General features: G+C 39.1%; 1 protein-coding gene across 2 annotated transcripts; it reads right to left on the bottom strand.

The window, feature by feature from the left end:
• Positions 1 to 457: 457 nt before the first annotated feature.
• tcp11l2.S (t-complex 11, testis-specific-like 2 S homeolog) lies at positions 458 to 14,405 on the bottom strand. Of its 2 annotated transcripts, XM_018256072.2 has the most exons (11): positions 13,936 to 14,405; positions 12,122 to 12,286; positions 10,342 to 10,520; positions 8,582 to 8,714; positions 8,051 to 8,171; positions 7,062 to 7,282; positions 6,749 to 6,885; positions 5,564 to 5,745; positions 5,107 to 5,282; positions 2,657 to 2,829; positions 458 to 1,752 (listed from the first exon to the last, which is right to left on the bottom strand). In XM_018256072.2, coding segments are annotated over exons 2-11 (1,563 nt in total). In that variant the 5' UTR covers positions 12,124 to 12,286; positions 13,936 to 14,405; the 3' UTR covers positions 458 to 1,513. The 2 variants fall into 2 exon arrangements, with proteins under 2 accessions (XP_018111561.1, XP_018111562.1); XM_018256073.2 differs by lacking the exon at positions 12,122 to 12,286 and having other exon boundaries at positions 13,936 to 14,404.
• Between the last annotated feature and the right edge of the window lie 5,304 nt (positions 14,406 to 19,709).

Raw genomic sequence — 19,709 nt, 5'->3', positions numbered from 1 at the left:
GTAACTTAAAAATGGATTATTGTGAAGTGTAGCACAACTAATAATGCCCAATCGTTGATATAGTGGTATAGACTTACCCGCTTTAGTTTAAAGGGCTTTAGAATAAGGCTAGAAATGCTGTATTTTGTATACTAAACATAAGCATGAACTTACTGCACCACAAGCCTAATCAAACAAATGATTTATGCTTTCAAAGTTGGCTACACGGGGTCACCATCTTGTGACTTTGTTAAACATCTTTGCAAGACTAAGACTGTGCACATGCTCAGTGTGGTCTGGGCTGCTTAGGGATCATCATAAACAAAGCTGCTTGAGTTCTGCATGGCTGGGAAGTAAGGCGGGGGCTCCCCCTGCTGTTCATAAGTATGATTGTTTCCCTGCTCAGCAGTTAGGGACCATCTGACAATTCCTATCCACAGCAGTAAATGAAGGGAGAATTTCACTGAATACAGTCAGGTTTCTTATAAAAACGGTAAATTGGATTTTATTTGTTTGCCTTTACATGCCCTGTTTGCCTTTACATGCCCTTTAATCAATATTCGGCTATGTGTTAAAATCACTACTGGATGGACCTAATCCAATGGGATCTGTATCAACAATCACAACCTTCCCTTTAAATTAATTCAAGCCGTAAGATTTTAAAATGATTAAGCATACCATTGTGCAGAAAATACTTGGTACAGTCCTTCTAGCTGATTAAAACATATATCCCATAGACTGCATGGTGTTCCAGGAGTATAGAGGGCCCTGTAGAAGTTCTGTTTAATATAATATTACAGTTACAGTATATTAATTTTAAACCGATACATTATGGGGACCCCTAAATCATTCTGCTCTTGGGCCCAGTATCTTCTATATACATCAATCATAGCAGGATGCTTTGGCTTGTGCTACCAACAAAATATTTTATAAACATTTTGGTTTTTTTTTCAATTAATCTCCAGGAAAATGCTCTAACTTTAATCAAGTGAAATTGCCCAAAATCTCATTGTTTAAAAAGAAAAAAATGTATACTTTCCCTTTTCATAAAAATCCACGTTTGCTTCCTGTAATGTCTTTGTAGTGTCATCCATTTCTAAATTTCCCTTCTTTTAGGAATTCTGTTATAGTCCATGGTGAATTCTGAAGCTGTAATAATTGGATCATTACTAAATATAAAAGCACCAATTTAGTATCGTGAATCATTGTGTGTATGTCAGCTGCTATGAAGCTGACATACACACAATCCGCAACGATTATTGAGCAAAATAAGAATTCCCTGTGCAGAATGTGTAAGTTTATCCATCTTAGCACCAGTAAAATGAAATCTCTGAAAGTGACAAGGCAATTAATTCTCTCATAAAATCTGCAGGACCTTCTTGTCTGTTATTTAAAAAATACCGTCTCTTTATTTAAAATAATATTTTGTTTTCTTTTGAATGGAATCCCCTCCCTTGTGTTTAAAAAAAGAGAAAATCTTCAACAACAAAAAGAAAAAAAAAAAGAAAAATAGAAATGTGTCCAGGTCTTTTTCTCATGATGACACAGTTTCCACTGGTTTTCCTGGCGCCTCGCTGAAAAGTAGCTTCCGGAAGATATTGGCATAAAAAGGTCCATACACCTGTTTGTTAAAGTTCACAATGTTGGCAAAGTGAAATGCAACAAATTCAAGTTCCTTTTGAACAGTAGTAAGGCCTCCAGGAAGCAAGGGGACACGTTTGTATGGATAAGGAAGACAGAGAAATATGCTTAGGTATTCTTGGATCCGCTTTTCTAAAGGAAGGAAAAAAGAAAATGTAATTTAAGAATCTGGTGGCTTACTTTACCAGATCCTCCTTCACCATACCCTGCATCTTCTGCTTTGCTGAAGTTGATCTATTTATCAGGACATGAAAATATTTTAAATGTATGACATCTCCTCATAGAATGCATAAAGGTACTCATTATAAGGGCAGCAATGTGCAATGATGGCCGACTATAATTCCGATTCGGTTCAGCCAGGCACAAGGATTAGGCCGAATAATGCTGAAAAAGGCCGAATCCCGAACCGAATCCTGGATTCAGTGCATCCCTAATATCTATCTATCTATCCATCTATCCATCTATCTATCTATATATATATATATATACATACACACACATACTAAACAAGTAAGCCCCAGCACTCTCAATATATAACCCCCTGAAAAAATGTTATTGCACAACTGAACTGTATCTTTCTTAAAAAAAAGACACTTTTAGTTACAAAGTTTGTACAAAGCATGCATAAGCAGACGTACCCTGTCAAGGCAGAGTCCATGAGGGTTATATATTGAGAGTGCTGTGGCTAACTTGTTTAGTATGTAAATTAAGCCTTGCCATGTGCACCCAATAAGATATAGCACTGTGATAGGAACAATCCCTTACCTGGAAGGCCCCAAGGATTCTGTAGTCCATACTTTTGCTTTTCAATGCAAGCACATATTTAACTTTTACCTTTCAGAATTACTTTAACCAATGAAACATTCTAGATTAATTTTAAGGCAGATATAAGATTTTTATGGGAGTGTACCTTTATTTGTAGCATGTAAAGAAATACTGGAAAAAAATAAAATACTCTATAGCAAAACATGAATCAATCTTTATGTGCTATTGAATATATGTGAGAGTGTGGGTATTCTGTGTAAAAATGGCTTACCAATCAAATTGTAAATAGGATGATCCTTTTCAATAATGCTGCAGATCTGGCCCTGCAAGTTCATTTGTGCTTCTGAACTAAGTATGGTTAGACCTCTTTCCTTCAAGGATTTGTTCATCTCAAAACACAGCTTAACACTTAAAGCAGTAAGAGTCTCTCTCAAATTAAATGCCCTGAAAGGATCAGAGAAGATAAACTTAGTAATGCAGCACCTACAAGCCTTTTCAACATTACCTTGCACGAGCATGTGACCCAGTTGCTGCACACTGTTGTTAAAAAATAAGACATTTATCTTAACTCTGGCAGAGGTTTTATCAGCTCTAGATTTAAATGGATAGTGTCACTTGGATTATGTAATTATCCTTTTAATAAGCTATCCAGTGTTACGCTTACTTTTCAGTTGTGCCCTTCTGCCTTCCCACAGATCCCCATTACAGACCTCTGTCATAGCAGTTGAGGTCAGGCTGAGGGGATGGAGCAGAGTCAAGATAAGCTGGGACACAATTTACATTTGGCCTGCTTCCCCAGAAGCCTGACACCTATTTTGTAATAAATAGAGAGTAATATTATAATAAATACTAGAGCTAGTGATTGTTTAATCACATGGTGAAAGCCAATGTATGAGTCTACATTGCAAGCTCAATTGCAGCAAAGCAGACAAAATTAGAGGCACTAAAACACAGCAACCAATAAGTACCCATGGCATTTTAACAGGTGACTAGTAAATGCTACCTTCTAAGAATATAAGAACTACAGCAAACTTTTTAAACAATATATATATATATATATATATATATATATATATATATATATATAAAAAATATATATATACACACATAACCTCATTTCTTATCTTGAGAAAAGAAATCAACCACCCTGATTTGCTCTAAGTTCCACAAGGGTGAGCTGAAATGGTCTGTGGCAGTGAGCAGTAGTGGTCGCTGGGGGTTGCCACCTTCTCCACCATAGTAGCAGACAGGTGAGAGAAGAGTGGTTTAGATGAAGTAGGATTTTACATATGAGCCGTTTTAGGCTTTGTTCAGAGGTATACATTTTCCTTTAAACTACTACTAAATAGTAGTGTTTTGCAAAAGGTAAGTTCTGGTCTGTTTTTTTTTTGTTGTTGGAACTATACAAATTCTTGGTTTCTGTCTTTCCTTTTATCCCATCACAATCTTATGCCCCATTAATATATCCAACATTTACACAGATATTCTCATCCCTTACTATTCAAAATGGTTTGTCTAATTAAAGATAAACCAGAGATTGAAGTATGAGTTGATATTGTGTAGTAGATTTGGTTTACTGACTTGTGATCATATATTTAAGTGATGTGTCCCATCACACTCTATAGTCTGTGTATAGACTACTTTAGTTGGCATAAAATAAAGTGCAGTTACACCTTTTAAATAGTGTAAGTGCATTCACTCATCTAGATTTCACAAAATATAGCGCAGGGTCTAAGTACAGGTATGGGATCCATTATCTGGAAACCAGTTATCCAGAAAGCTCCAAATTATGGAAAGGCCATCTCCCATAGACTCAATTTTAGCAAAATAATCCAAACTTTCAAAATGATTTCCTTTTTCTCTGTTATAATAAAATAGTAACTTGCACTTGATCCAAACTTAGAAATAATTAATCCTTATTGGAAGCAAAACCAGCCTATTGGGTTTATTTAATGTTTACATGGTATTCTACTAAACCTCAGGTATGAAGATCCAAATTACGAAAACATCCGTTCTCTGGAAAAGTCACAAAATCACTTTAATATATGATCACATATATTCACCCCATCTCCATGCTTCAAGTGCTGGTTTATCTGCAACTGCCTTAGGAGGAACAATAAGTACTGTCCAAATCACTGACTCCCCAAAAATTTCAGTAATAAAAAAAAATAAAACAACTAGAGGCACATTTACTTACCTCGAGTGAATGAATAGAAGGAAAAATACTTAGAATTTCGAACGTTTTTTTTGGCTACTTCGACCTTCGACTTACTAAAAATCTAAACTAAAAATCGTTCGACTATTCGACCATTCGATAGTCGAAGTACGACAAAGTAAAAAAAAACTTCGACCACCTACTTCGCCAACTAAAACCTACCAAGCATCAATGTTAGCCTACGGGGAAGGTCCCCATAGGCTTTCCTGTCAATTTGGGATCGAAGGAAAATCGTTCGATCGATGGATTAAAAATTTTTCTACGATCGATCGAACGAACGAATGAAATGCGGTAAATCCTTCGACTTCGATGTCGAAGGATTTTACTTTTATGGTCGAATATCGAGGGTTAATTGACCGTCGATATTCAACCTATAGTAAATGTGCCCTCTAGTGTGAAAGTTCCAGCATTTCGAGATAAAACTCAAGAAGCCATCACCTTCTGATTTATAAATAAAAAAAAAATGTGTTGAACAGATTTCTTTTTCCAGAAAAATAATGGTTTACCTGTTGTTTATGCCCTGGAGGAGAATTGCTGAAATCTCTTTGATATGATCAGTAAATGCAGAAGTGCAATAAGGCCCTATTGCATTCTGAGTAACTAGACACACAGAAGCCACAATTTTAATTTGTTGCAGTTTGTGTCTTAAATCTTGAATACGCAAATCTTCAGTTATGAGAGTCTGGGGGAAATAATCGGAATATTGTAAGTAACCATAGAAATGTAAAAAATATAAAGGCAATGGTTAAAAACATAATCAAGATTAAGAATCAAGGAATAAAGAATATTATATGAAGAACTGATTATTTCATGTGACACGATTTAATCCATGCAATTTCATACACAGATTATACAAATATAGCTATAGTTGAAAGATTACAAACCAATCATGGAAAAATGAGCATACTAAAAGAAAATATCTGCTAAGGTCAATAAGAAGTGAGGATTATTGTATTTGTTTACCTCTGGCACAGCATTTTGATAGTCCACCTGCAGAAGTTTCAGATATCCTCTATTCAGAACCAATGTGGGACTGAGATTATCCATAGATTCTCCACTAGCATCTGAGGAACTTTCACCAGATGTTTTTTGCATGGCATCTCTAAGGGATCCATTTATCCATTCTGTTGTTTGATTAAGGGCGTCTACAAAGAAACATTATGAGTATAGAGTATACAAAGCATAACAAGCTGCACAAGCATTCTACATAAATTAAAAAGTTTCCTATTGGAAAATACTGCTAAATAAAAAGGTCCCCAAACTTGTCAAATATATTTCAGTAAATGATAAGACACAGTTTGAGGAATGCAGTCTACTTCCCCATTAAGAGAAAATTACATGGTGGTTAGCACATTGCAGCTTTGGCTATATGAGGGGGCCGATTCACTAACTTCGAGTGAAGGATTCGAAGGTAAAAAACTTTGAATTTTGAAGTTTTTTTTGGGCTACTTCGACCATCGAATGGGCTACTTCGACTACGACTATGACTTCGAATCGAAGGATTCGTAGTAAAAATCGTTCTACTATTCGACCATTCGATAGTCGAAGTACTGTCTCTTTAAAAAAAACTTCGACCCCGTAGTTCGCCATCTAAAAGCTATCGAAGTCAATGTTAGCCTCTGGGGAAGGTCCCCATAGGCTTGGCTAACTTTTTTTGATCGAAGGATATTCCTTCTATCATTGGATTAAAATCCTTCGAATCGTTTGCACTATCTGCGCTAAATCCTTCGAAGGATTTTAATTCCTAGTTGAATATCGAGGGTTAATTAACCCTCGATATTCGACCCTTAGTGAATCGGCCCGAGGTGTCTAAATGTGCCTTCTCAATGGCCTTAGAACAGTGCAATATCAATGCAAGAAAAAACCTAGGAAGTTGTTCCTGTTATGAAACCCATTTAATGGACTTTTTAGCTGGCCACTGTTCCATAAACTCACACTATGCACGTTGGCTTGCTATGTATTCTTCCATTTTGGAGTTCCCTAGGAGGAAGCACTTAAAATTTCTTTAAAAAAATACTCAAATGGACAATTCAAAAATTAAGGTACAATGACACTTATGATTTGATTCTCACATGGACTGAAAAAAATGCAATGTTACACACTCCCTGGGATGCTTTATTTAAGGCAAAGATTGCTTTCTCTCTTTACCTGGCGTCTTCTCGAGGATGTCTTGAAACTTCCCTCTTTCATACTCCACTAACTGATGCTGAAGCTGTGGTCGGATATTCTGAATAGTGTAGTTGACCATATCCATTTTCATAAGATCCAAAACCCGGAAAACATCACTGTTCGTGTTGAACAAAAACATATGTCACTAGAATGTTAATGCACCTTAGAAGAAAACAATGAAATGTACAAAAAGTGATTTACCCCTAGCAATAGATACAGTGACATCTAGTCTTGCAGACAGTTCCAAATCTATAAGTTTAAACTGCACATATTGGGAAGTAAATATACCAACCGTAACATCTGCACAACATTTCCAGTTGCTTTCAAGTTTTTAACATCTTCATCCCTAATAGGAGCACATAACTTTGCCATTATAGTAATAATGTAACCTCCAAGCTTGGGAATATCAACAGCATTGTGCTCAGCTTGCTGCTTTATAAGGTCCACGTCTAAAACTTCACAGATTTGAGTCCGGAGCCTATTTGTACCAGGGGTCAAGAAGGAAAGCAAGATCTAAAAACAAAATTTAACAAACCTTTTAAAACAGAAGACACATCTAACGATGCTGGAATACTACATTACTTTTACGTACAGTTAGTTACACAAATCTTCAAGTGTATACAATTTCTTAAATTAATCTGTAAGAAATATGAGGAAAGTAATGTTTTCCTAGTACTTTTCACTGTTCAGTCACTTGTTGGCGCCCCACTGAAACATTTCCCAAAGGTTATGCAAATAAATAACCAATGCTCATCTATGATTGTCTGAAATACTGTATTAGACTGGGTTTGGGCAAATAGTACTGTCCAATATACTGTGATCTGGCATACTGCCTTTTATTAGCTTCTGAGATACAAAGAGATTTATATGATTTTTACGGATTTCTTTGTATATCAGTACAAAATATGGATTTAAGCCTAGACACTTTAATGATAAGGGAACAACTTTATAAAATATTTATGAGTGAGTCGCTCCCACCAGAATTCAAATCAGGTACAGCCTATCCCACTTCACAAAATAATAACAGTACATGGGGATGTAATAATATGTCTGACTAATTAAAATGACTGATCACAGATGCCAGAGGCTATTGCAGCAAGATAAACTTTTAATTGTACAGAGTTAACAGACTCATTATTTGTTTTTTTTTTTTTTTATAAGAATTAATTGTTCTAGACATACAACTAGCCTGACCAGAGAGAACAGCCAGGAGAAAATTCTAAGCCAATGAGGCCCTGCTAATCAGCATAATAAACTAAATAGTCTTTTAGATGGCATTACCTCTTTAATTTCATCAAAGAGTTTGATCGCATACGTATACTGAGGTGGATCCGCATTCAGTTCTGACTCCAAGCAATCCCAAAATGCTTTGTGAACAATTTGCTTTACTCTTCCTTCTAAGCTGTTGAGCACACAAACCGAAAACACAAAAAAAACATTAATCGCCATTTTTTTTGCTTATTGATTACAAGGGTGATCCTGGAGCTGCTGTCGTCTGAGGCAGTACCACCGATGCCACCCCCCTCCTGCTTTGCTAATGCAATGATATTGGATGTTGCTCCCAGTCCTTAAAGCAGGTGCTTATGTTTTGAATTCCTGGCATGTATTGCCAAACAGAGCCTTCTGTCGGCTACCAAATAACCAATCACCATCTTTATTTGCCCCCCCCAGGAACTTTTTTCATGCCTGCGTTGCTCCCCAACTCTTTTTGCATTTGATTGTTGCTCACGGGTAAAGAAAATTGGGGACCCCTAGATTAAACTAAACCATATACAGATACAACACACATTTCAATGACATCACATATCATACCTGTTTTGGGGAGGATCTATGTGATTTATCTGAAAATTTCCATTTGTGACAATTTCATGGGCAAGCATTAAGTTGCCAAGGTTTCTTGTAGTTGCCATCATGTCATCTAATGTCACTGGCTTTGGTGGACTTGCTGTGAAATAAGACAGAAATTAGATATCGGTAGATAAATACATGTTTTGCCTACTGTACAGCAGATCTGTGGCTGGCAAATGGTTAATTTTAGGCTCAAAGTAGACTAACCCCTAGCCAGAGGAAAAATCTGCAGTCTGCAAAATCCCTAAATTAGTTGCTCACTGGGTGTTACTATGTCTGTGGCCTGGTTCACTTAGGGAATCAAATGGTCATTCCATGGTAACAGACACAAAAGAAAAATAAACAACTGAAAAACATTATTGCTGCTTCAACGGAGCGGAGTTTCCTGCCAACATAATTAACACTGTCTGAAATGCATTTCTTGAAAGGACTCTCCTAGATATTTTTCTTTTCAAAATAAGATATAAAAGATGCATGAAAAGTAACGGATACAATTTGGATTTGGGAAGTATACAAATAAAAATTATGTTCAACTGTCAAGACATAACTATACTATGTCAGACAACAAAATCTTCAATCAGGATCTCCCCTAGGCCCTCTATACTTCTACCTCCCCTCCCCACTGTGCCCGCTTGGTTTACATCATTTTGTGGTGCTGCGTGCTTCCTCACAGACACCTGACAGGAAAACATAAAAAGGTTCTAACTGTAACAGGAAATACTGTGGGAGTTAAGCCCCCTCTGTCCACTCCTTGGTTAAAACATCCCAGCATGTATGTAAACCTTTGGTTTGTGCCACCACAGAGTCACATAAAAGCCAGAGGATGGACTTTAGTACTTAAGATTGTACTATTTCAATATGGAATTATGCAGTGACACATACTAAAATAGAAAAATATATTTTCCATGTGATTTATTTTTATAGAGCCCTGCAATAAACTCAGTTGAAACACCTGGGTCAGAATCTGATTAAGGTGGTCACAACTGCAACCGCACAGTGACTGGCCAAATAGACACACACTGTGTGTGTGTGTTATAGCTATGAAAGTATCAGAGGTCTAATATGAAGATAGCGATGTTAACTATAATAATAATAATAATCAATTCCTGTCTGGGCATGCATAGATAATAAGTTTGGCTTGTTTGGCCAGGTTGCCAAATGTGTGGCCTAAAGCTGGCCATAGACGCAAAGATCCGATCGTACGAATCGAGGATTCATATGATTTTTAGACTGTGTGTGGAAGTTCCCGTCATTTTTCATCTGGCGGAGATTGGTCGTATGATTTTCAGTGAGAGACTGTCACTAGCTTTGTCAGACAAAACTATCGTACAATTGCTGTCAGGGGCAGAATATCGGCTGATCTGTTCTTTTGTACTTTATTTGATCTGAATGGTAAGACTTTGATCTGAATGGTTAGTGGCAGGTCGGGAGATGGGGAAGTCCAATCGCTTGAGGATTCGAACGATCGGATCTTTGCATCTATGGCCAGCTTTAGCCCGATCTGGCCACCAACATTGTGGACCCAATACATTGACTAATAAGCAAACAACTCAGTCTGGAGGGTCTGAGTTTTTATGGACATGTGTATAACCAGCTTTAGACAGTAATGTGTTAGAAAAAGTTGTTCCAATACTCAAGGCAACATACTTGACTTATCATAAATATAGGATCTAGATACAACATTAAACTGCGATACTATTTAGGATTAAACTAAGCAGACTCACAGGAAGGAGAAGCATTTTTGCATGAAGAATCACTAGTGAAGCTTTCCCTGGGAGACTCATTATCGCTGGAAGATGTTGTGCTTTCAGAAAGTCTTGATGTATCAGAGTCGCTCATTGGCTCCTCAGTTCCACAGGGCTTTTCTTTATTGAGTGGCATTTTATAGCATGTAAAAAGTACCCTGAAAACACAAACATTAATTACCTTTTACTAAAATATACAATCACAGACCTTCATCTACATTATTAAACATTTAGAAATGGATCACATGGTATTGGCATTTCCCCCTTAGATAGAGGAAACCCACTGTGTAGAAAAGAAGTAAATCCAATTGCATGCCTGCTGGGTACTATCTGCCCACAATCTCCTACACTGTTGCCAGGCATCCTCTGCATCCATTAAATTTGGTTGCGCAAATGCAAAAGAAGACATTATCATCTTAAGGGTAGGGACACACTGGGCGATTTGGGGAGATTAAGTCGCCTGGCGACTAATCGCCGCGACTTTCCACGACCAATCTTCCCCGAATGCCTCCCCTCACTCTGCGCCTGGATAAAATGAAAAATCGCCTGCGCTAATCACACGCGGCGATTTGTTTTCCGAAGTCGCCCGAAGTTTCCTCGTGAGGCAACTTCAGGCGATTTCGGAAAACGAATCACCGTGTGTGATTAGCGCAGGCGATTTTTCATTTTATCCAGGCGCAGAGTGAGGGGAGACATTCGGGGAGAAAAGTCGCTGCGATTAGTCGCCAGGCGACTAAATCTCCCCAAATCGCCCAGTGTGTCCCTACCCTAAAACTTATGTGTCTTTCAATAAAACTTCTGCAGGATCATAGGTGGATGGTGTTTTTTGTTTTTGTTTGGGGAGGCTAAAGGTGGCAATACATGGGCTCAGTAGCATAACTATAGTATGAGGGACCCCTTGCAACGCAAAATGGGCCTCATTCGTCCCCAGGCCCCTCTATAAAGAAAAACAGGCTCCAGTGCATGCAAATCTTAAGCTGTATAGTAGTGATCCCCAACAAGTGGTTGCTAACCAAGCCCTTGGATGTTGCTCTGTGGCCTCAAAGCAGGTGCTTATTTTTGAGTTTCTGGCTTGGAGGCAAGTTTTGGTTGCATAAAAACCACAGGTACTGCCAAACTGAGCCTTCTATAGTCTACCAAATGGACAATCATAGCACTTATTTGGCACCCAAAAACATTTTTTATGCTTGTGTTGCTCCCCAACTCCTTTTACATCTGAATGTTTCTCAGAGGCTTAAAAGGTTGGGGACTCCTGCTTGATAGCAACAATACATTAGCATACATAGCAGTATACAATGGTGCATCCAGTCTGCATTTTGCTCGATCCCCTCAAACTCTGCACTCACTCTATGTACTTTATTATCCTGTTGGCATTTTTAACTTTATTTTCCATTACAGGTATGGGACGCATTATCCAGAATGCTTGGGACCTGGGGCTTTCCGGATAATGTATATTTCCGCAATTTGGATCTTCATATCTTAAGTCTACTAGAAAATAATTTAAACGTGAAATAAACCCAGTAGGATGGTTTTCACTTCTTTAAGGATTAATTACATCTAATACATGGAACAGTTTTATTACTACAGAGACAAAGGAAATCAGGGGCTTACAGAAAGACTACTGGTACAAAAAAAAAAAAAACAACTTTTTTCACAACCCTCACTTGCTGGTAATATACGGCTTCAGCATAAGGGCTTCACATCTGAAATAAGTTAGTTTGACAGGTGTCTGAAAACAATACTGTATATACATTCTTACATCACTTTCGCAGAAAGGCAACAAGAACCGTCCACAGGGGTCTCACTATAATTGCAAGTGTGAGGGGCCTCTTAGTTTGAGGAACACAATAGAGGCTACATTCGTTGTTCCAGTATTCATGACCCAAACAAAGCCACAGTTAAAAGATGACAGATCTGGTTGCACCTATAAAATAAGATCACTTATGCTGATCCACAACACACATTATAAATATAAAAGCAGAATTGTCTTTTGTTTTAGATCATAGGATAAGGGGACACCAGATGGAAGGCAGGATTCTTGCAGTGAGACACTGGACACTTCAGACAGTCCTTACAAGGCAAGGGGACACGGTGCCAGTACTGACTTGCACACTCTGGAAAGTATCACAACCAGGGTCGCACATATTCAACAAAACACAGCTAAAGCACAATACAGATATTAAATGTTTACCAAACACTGCTGCGCTCTACATATTCTAAATGTAACTCCTTCCAAACTTCAGAGAGATACAAACCCATCCCCGGTATTGGCAAAGCTAGTCCTAGATTTTGCTTCATAAAAAAATTTGCGAAACAGTCACAGATTTGAAAAAGGCATATTTTGAGATATATTCATCTATTTTTTAGACTTTTTTTTTTCAGTGCACATATTGTGTTATTTTTGGAATACTTTTGAAATGCCTCTTTGCTAGTTTTGGGCTGATTTTGTAGCTGGCTTGGCTGGTTTTGTAGCTGGCCTGGCTGGTTTTGTAGCTGGCCTGGCTGGTTTTGTAGCTGGCTTGGCTGGTTTTGTAGCTGGCTTGGCTGGTTTTGTAGCTGGCTTGGCTGGTTTTGAAAATTAGACCTGGCAGTGGCATAACTAGAGTTTGTGGGGCCCCCTGCAGCGGGAACTTTCAGGGGCCCCCCAAAGATGCTGCATAAACTATATCACATAAAGTCACTTGGAGGATTTACTTCTGCAATAAATGCCACAGACTGCCTGATTCTGCTGTGTATTTATTGGTTGCGCTTGGATAATGGATAAAAAGATACATGCAAAAAGGATAGAATTGTACGGGTGAAGGGGTAGAATGTTAAAGGATAATGCATATAATTACGCATCTTAATGAATAGAATGGTACAGGATTATGGATAAAATGATACTATTGAAAGGGTAGAATGGTACGGGTGAAAAAATAGAAAAGCACTGGATATGACATACTGTAAGTCAATAGTTGGTGGGTTGTGTTTTTGATCTTTTGTATCCTAGCAAAGATTCTAATGATAATCATCATTCATTTATAATAAACAGGGGTTTTACAATGATTTTACAAACAAGGGCTATAGAATGTATATAGGATCAAAAGGGTCTGTTCACAAGAGCTTACAGTCTAAAGGTTGCCAGGACATGCCCCCTAGTAAGAGAGCCATTCTTCAAGATGGCTTTTTGCATGAAGATCATGACACATGACTACGCTTAAAGGCCCCATACACGGGCCCGTGTGTGGGACCATCCGACGAGCGTCCCCGATCAATACCTCGCCGAAAGTCCGGCAGATGTCGATTGAGCAGGGTAAAAAAAATTGTTGGATCGCGGCCGCATCTGTTCGTTGATGCAGTCCCGCAATCCGACCGCCTGTATAGTTTCCATTGTGATCCGATTGTTGGGCCCTAGGTAGCGGGAACGGCAGAGCCCTTCAAGACTTGGGCCTCTTCACATTGCGGGGTCGTTACTTACGCCACTGAGACCTGGCAACCCTGGGTGGCTGCTATATGACAGTCAAGAAGCATTATCATAAGAGCTGTGCATAAGGGAAGAGATTGAGAATATAGCAAAGTTGCTTGAGACCTTACCTGCTTTCTCTCTGTTGTCCTCACACAGACATGCACTGTCCCAGTCTGTATATAATGCAAACTTCGTATACACTGAACCTGTATACACTTTATTGTGTGTGATTTCCCAATCCAGATAACGCTAATCAGGATCCTTTCATTAATGTTCGACCCGACAGTCCTCCGCTTTGAAAGGTATTAATTGTTTGGCATCTACTTTCCAGTCTTCCCCTGCATCTGTACGGGCAGCTTCTGCTTCGTCCCCTCTCGGTTGTTTTTGTTGTCAGGCAGCAAAATCTCACAGCTGTAGGGGGAGGAGATGGACTGGCTCAAGTTGTTACATGTGTTTTGTGTTAAGTGCACACAGACAGCAGGTAATAATATAACGTTAATACACAACTAATAGGCATGAAGTTCGCTATCCAAAGATGTCTGGACTCTTCTTTTACAGCCGTTCGCCAATAGGAGCATAAATCCGAAATTTGAGGTAGATGGTACAGTCCGGAGGCGGGCTTATCGTATTTACGGAAATACGAACAAGGCTGCTATGGGCGGGGCTAAGCGACTACACTGTATTGCCACGTGATCTGGTTTGGCCTTGCCCTCACATGATTACCTAATTGGCTGTCAAGAAAAGATCTCGGGCTCGCGCCACAATCCGCGCGTCTTTAGCTGTGTGTGTGTGTGTGTGTTGTATTCCTGCTGCGCTCCCCGCGCCAATAAGGCGACAAGTTCCCGCTGTCTGTCTGTGTACTATGCTTGTTCACGGATCTCCTTTTATTTCTTGGCTGTTTTGTTTATATCCGTTTTTTGTGTGTAAAATTATATGTTTATAACTTAGATTGAGTTGGTTACACTGTTTTAATGTTTTCTTATCTACTTTGTTTCTAATAAAAATTAAAAAAAAACATTACGAAGTGTGAAATGTATTTAACTCTAAAATCGATATGGAACCTGTTATCCAGAATGTGCGGGACCTTGGTTTTTCTGGATAAGGGATCTTTGTGTAATTTGCATCTCCGTACCTTAAAGACTACTAAAATAAAAATTTAAACCCCAAAGGATGGTTTTGCCTCCCTGTAAGGATTAATGATAGGATCAAGTAGAAGGTATGGTTTCATAATAACAGAAAAAAAGGAAATTATTTTAAAAAATGTTTAGGTCTCTGAGTAAAATTGAATCTGTGGGAGATGGTCTTCTGGCAATTGGACCTTTCTGGTTAAGGGTAAGGGCACACGCTAAGGTTTGGGGAGATTTAGTCGCCTGGCGACAATCGCTTCATCTTCGGGTGACTAATCTCCCCGAATTTGCTTTGTTTCCGAAGTCGGCTGATGTTTCCTCGTGAGTCAGCTTCAAGCGAATTTGGAAAACGAAGCGATCCGAGTGCCATCCTGCCGGCGATTTTGATTATAGCCAGCGGGAAGGCAGTTCGGGTAGATTAGTCGCCCGAAGAAGAGGCGATTTGTCGCCGGTCGACTAATCTCCCCGTCAGTGCCGGGCCAAGCCGGCTGGGCGCCCTAGGCAACCTAGCCGGCTACGTCACCCCCCTCCCCAAGCGTTTTTGCGCATGCGCAAAGCACGTACGTGCGCATGTGCGAAAGCGCACAAGTGCACAATGAGGATGCTTGCTGCCGACCGTGGAGACTCAATGCCCGAGGACAAGCGCGTGTGCGAGGAAGAGCGCAGGAACGCGCTGAAGAGGAGGAACTACTCGTTGTGAGGAAGCAAGGGTCTGAGCTAGGGGAAGGAGGAAGAAGAGGTATGTGCCTGGCACCCCTCCACCTTTACGCCCTAGGCACGTGCCTCTTCTGCCTACCCCTAGTTCCGGCCCTGCTCCCCGTGTGTAGCTGCCCTAACAGGTTTCCGAATAACTAATCCCATACCTGTAATGGCCCCAACTCCTGTGGCAATACAACACCTCATTAGGACAAGAACTCTGACCATACATTGTGGGGCAGATTTATCAAGGGTCGAATTTATAGGCAGATTTGTCAAGGGTTGAATTGAAAATTCGAATCTCGAATTTATTTTAGTTTCATTCAACTAGGGGATAGTCCAAATTCGATTCAAATTTAAAAGAAAATTCGAATTTTGAAATTTATCATGTACTTTCCCTTTAAGAATTCAAAATTGACTATTCGTCATCTAAAACGATATCTAAAACCTGCCGAATTGGTGTTTTAGCCTATGGGAAACCTCAGGAAGCAGACGGCACTTCTGAAACTGGGGTTTATTGGAGATACTGCTGGTAACACCTAACGCGTTTCGGGAGTTATCCCTTAATCATAGGGATTAAGGGATAACTCCCGAAACGCGTTAGGTGTTACCAGCAGTATCTCCAATAAACCCCAGTTTCAGAAGTGCCGTCTGCTTCCTGAGTCTTTGTCGTATTCACAGTGGGGACACTGTTTGACTGCGCACCTGAACTGGAAGGGGGAAAGCGGTGAGCTTGTGCGGTCCTTATTTGTCTTTTTATCTATGGGAAACCTCCTACAATCAATTTGGAGTTATTTGGTGGACTTTTTTCAAAAAAATTTGTTTTTGCAAAAAAATTGTCAAATCGAATTAGATTCTAATTTACAGCTCAATACTATTCACCTTTTTTTAAAAAAAATAAATAAATAAAAAAAATTTTTAAATAAATTTCGATAAATAAATTTCGATTGCCCGTTTTTTTTTCTAATTTCGAGTTTATGGGAGTTTTTAGAAACTCCCATAAACTTGAAATTCAACCCTTGATAAATCTGCCCCTTAAAGTTTATGGAAGTTTATAAAAACTCCCATAAACTTGATTTTTGAGTTAAAAACGACCAATCGAAATGTTTTAAAAAAAACAAAATTTTCTTTTCAAATTCGGGTGAATTGAAAAAAAACACAACTCGATTTTCAGGATGCCACCGAACAACTCCAAATTGATTCCAGGATGTCCCCCATAGGTTAAAACAGCAATTCAGCAGGTTTAAAGTGGCGAAAAGTCGAATCCTTAAAGGGCCAGTATGTCATAAATTTTGAAATTCTAATTTTTTTAAAAAATCAAATCAAATTTTATTTATTCCCTAGTCGAATTACACTAAAATAAACTTGAAAATTCGATTTTTAAATTCGAATTTTCACTAAGACCCTTGCTAAATCTGCTCCTAAATGTCAGATGGCCTTACTTTTAAAGATCTACTTGTTTGGTGAGGTCTGACCACTGAATGCTGCGTTATAAACTATATGTCAGCTGGCCATACATCTAGTTCTCTTACACATGGGCATTCTGGGATGCACTCCCATGCGTTCTGTTTTAATCCAATCAACAGAAGGCTCAGACGCACTTAGTTATTCTTTCAGGGCTCTTACAGACGAGCGTTTTTACCTGCGCTCCCCTGCGTTCCGTTTTTCTGCGTTCAGCCGCAGGGGAGCGCAGGGATAGACGCATTACATTTTTTCCAATGGGGTTGTACTCACACAGGCACGTGTAGGCGCCGTACGCAGGTTGTGAAGCAACATGCTGCATTTTTCCTGCGTTCAAACAAAGGGAAGTTGCGCTAGCGTTGCCTAATTTGCATATGGTGGTAGGTTAAAGTTCAATGGACGTATATGTTGTAGCAAATACATTACACTACACAAGCCTAGGAAACCTTAATAAAAGAAAATAGAGTTGTTATATTGCCCTACACGTGAGCCAAGTGTATAGTTTATGTGCCATATGTTAGGAAATGTAGGGGGGAAGCCGGTTACCCCAAAAAAATGTATGCTCTTTTTCAGCCTATCACCCTGAAAAAAGGAAAAGACGCTAGGTTTTTTTGGGACTTAGAAAAATTTTCAACTATTTTTTTAGGAACTCCTATCTACTCTATTGCACTTCACTTGGTCTGAGGTGGCAAAGGCAAGTCTGGCACAAGAGGTAACGTTCAGTAAAATCCGCATCTTAGTGAATTTGCATAGTTTCATCCATTCGACAGAGCGCAAATTCACCTGCCGTTAGGGAGCGAAGTACCACTAGAGTCTATCTCCTTCGCTAGCGAAGTTACGCGAGCGACCGTTAGTAAATCGACGAAGTTCCGAAATGACGAATTTTTCGCCATCGTAAGTCACTTCACCCTTTAGTAAATTTGCTCCATAGAATCATCAAGATAAGGCAGATACAGATGCATTGAAAGAAGGGGTATTCGCCGACCAGTGCACATTCTGGGAAGAATTTCGGCGACTTAATGCACATGAGTTATATGCATGAAATTCACCCTTTAAGCAAAAGGACAGGTGGATTATTGTCATGTATTTAGCACACATGTTGGGCAGTTTTCATGTGTGCTGTTTTTCCGGCGGTAGAAAAAAGTATACTAAATAGTTTTGGCATATTGAAAGAAAAATATGTTGAAGCCAATTTCCAATATCCATTAAAGTTTACAGTGGCTGTTGCAGTAAATGAAATTGAAATCGAAATCAGCATTTCTAGGTCTAAAAGGGAACTTTAAAACCATCAAAAAATGATATTTGAACGTTAATTAGATTAACACGAACTCGGCAGGTCTGACTTGGGGTACTTTTTTTTTATTCAGACTTTTAACACCATTGGGGTTTTAACAACAAAAAATATGTTTGTTTTTTTTCTAGGAAAAAAATTGTTTTTCCCCTTTAAAAGTCCAACCAAAAAAAAAAAAACGAATTTAACCAACTAAATTTGTAACACCTGACAGGGCAGTTCAAGGGAGAATTTGTACCGCTAGATGTGGTTCATAGTATTAAATAATAACAATAGAAGCACCTCTGCTCAGTGTCTGAGGGACAGGGGTTTGACAGCACATCGGGAGTCTGTAAATAAATGATAGTAGCTGTTTATGGCTCACCAAGGCATCTTATGCTTCAAATGGATTATAGGGGTTTTGCAAAGACATAGCAACATGCTTTTAGAAGACTGCCACTGTATATAAACCAATTGTATTGCAACTTTACGTTCCATACCACTAAACTTAGTGGGACTCATTTATAAACAGTGGGCAAATTTGCAGCTGGCCAGTAACCCATAACATACCTCCCAACATTTTGGAAGTAAAAAGAGGGACAAATTTTTTTTTCCCCCGCATGTTTTTTGACCACACCCTTTCTGTGGCCACACCCCCTAATTACCATGTTTGTTTTACAAAATTTGGCAGGTTATGAAAGTTTTAAAATATTTCTCCTTATCTAAACTGTGTTTTTGTGTCTCAAAATTGTTACAAAGTATCTTATTTGCACCTGTGGCTGTTCTGGGCTCTCTGCTAAAAGCCAATTAAGTGAGAAACTTTGTTTCTTTTTCTGGCTGTTCAGTGCAGAGAAAAGAGGGATTTCCAGTACAAATGAGGGACTGCGGGTTGAGCTGTCCAAAGAGGGACTGTCCCTCCGAAAAAGGGACAGTTGGGAGGTATGCCATTGCAACCAATCAATGATTAGCTTTTTTCAGCCAGCTGCAGGTTGAGCGCTGAAAGTAATCATCGGATTGGTTGCCATGGGTTGCTGCGGAGGCATAAATGTGCCCACTGTTTATAAACGAGTCCCACTGATTAAAGGCAAAATAAATCTGAAAAAGGAAGAGTAGCCAAGTCAATTCTGCTGCCATATCCAAAAAGTTACATCCATCACTCCCAGAACGCTTTGCTTCAAAACGTCACGCAAGAAGAGTAGGGCGGAAGTGGCCATTATTAAAGCGGGCACAAGAAGCTGGCGACTGGTTTATGGAATAAAAGCTTAGCAAACCATAACAAAAATAGCCTATAAATACGAGAGCTGTAAGCAGTTATTCTTAGTAAAATACTGCAATCAATACAAACAAG

The sequence above is a fragment of the Xenopus laevis genome, chromosome 3S (genome assembly GCF_017654675.1).
Source record: "Xenopus laevis strain J_2021 chromosome 3S, Xenopus_laevis_v10.1, whole genome shotgun sequence".
NCBI lineage: Eukaryota > Metazoa > Chordata > Amphibia > Anura > Pipidae > Xenopus > Xenopus laevis.
The sequence above is the reverse complement of the archived record's forward strand: the minus strand, read 5'-3'. Positions and strand labels throughout refer to the sequence as shown.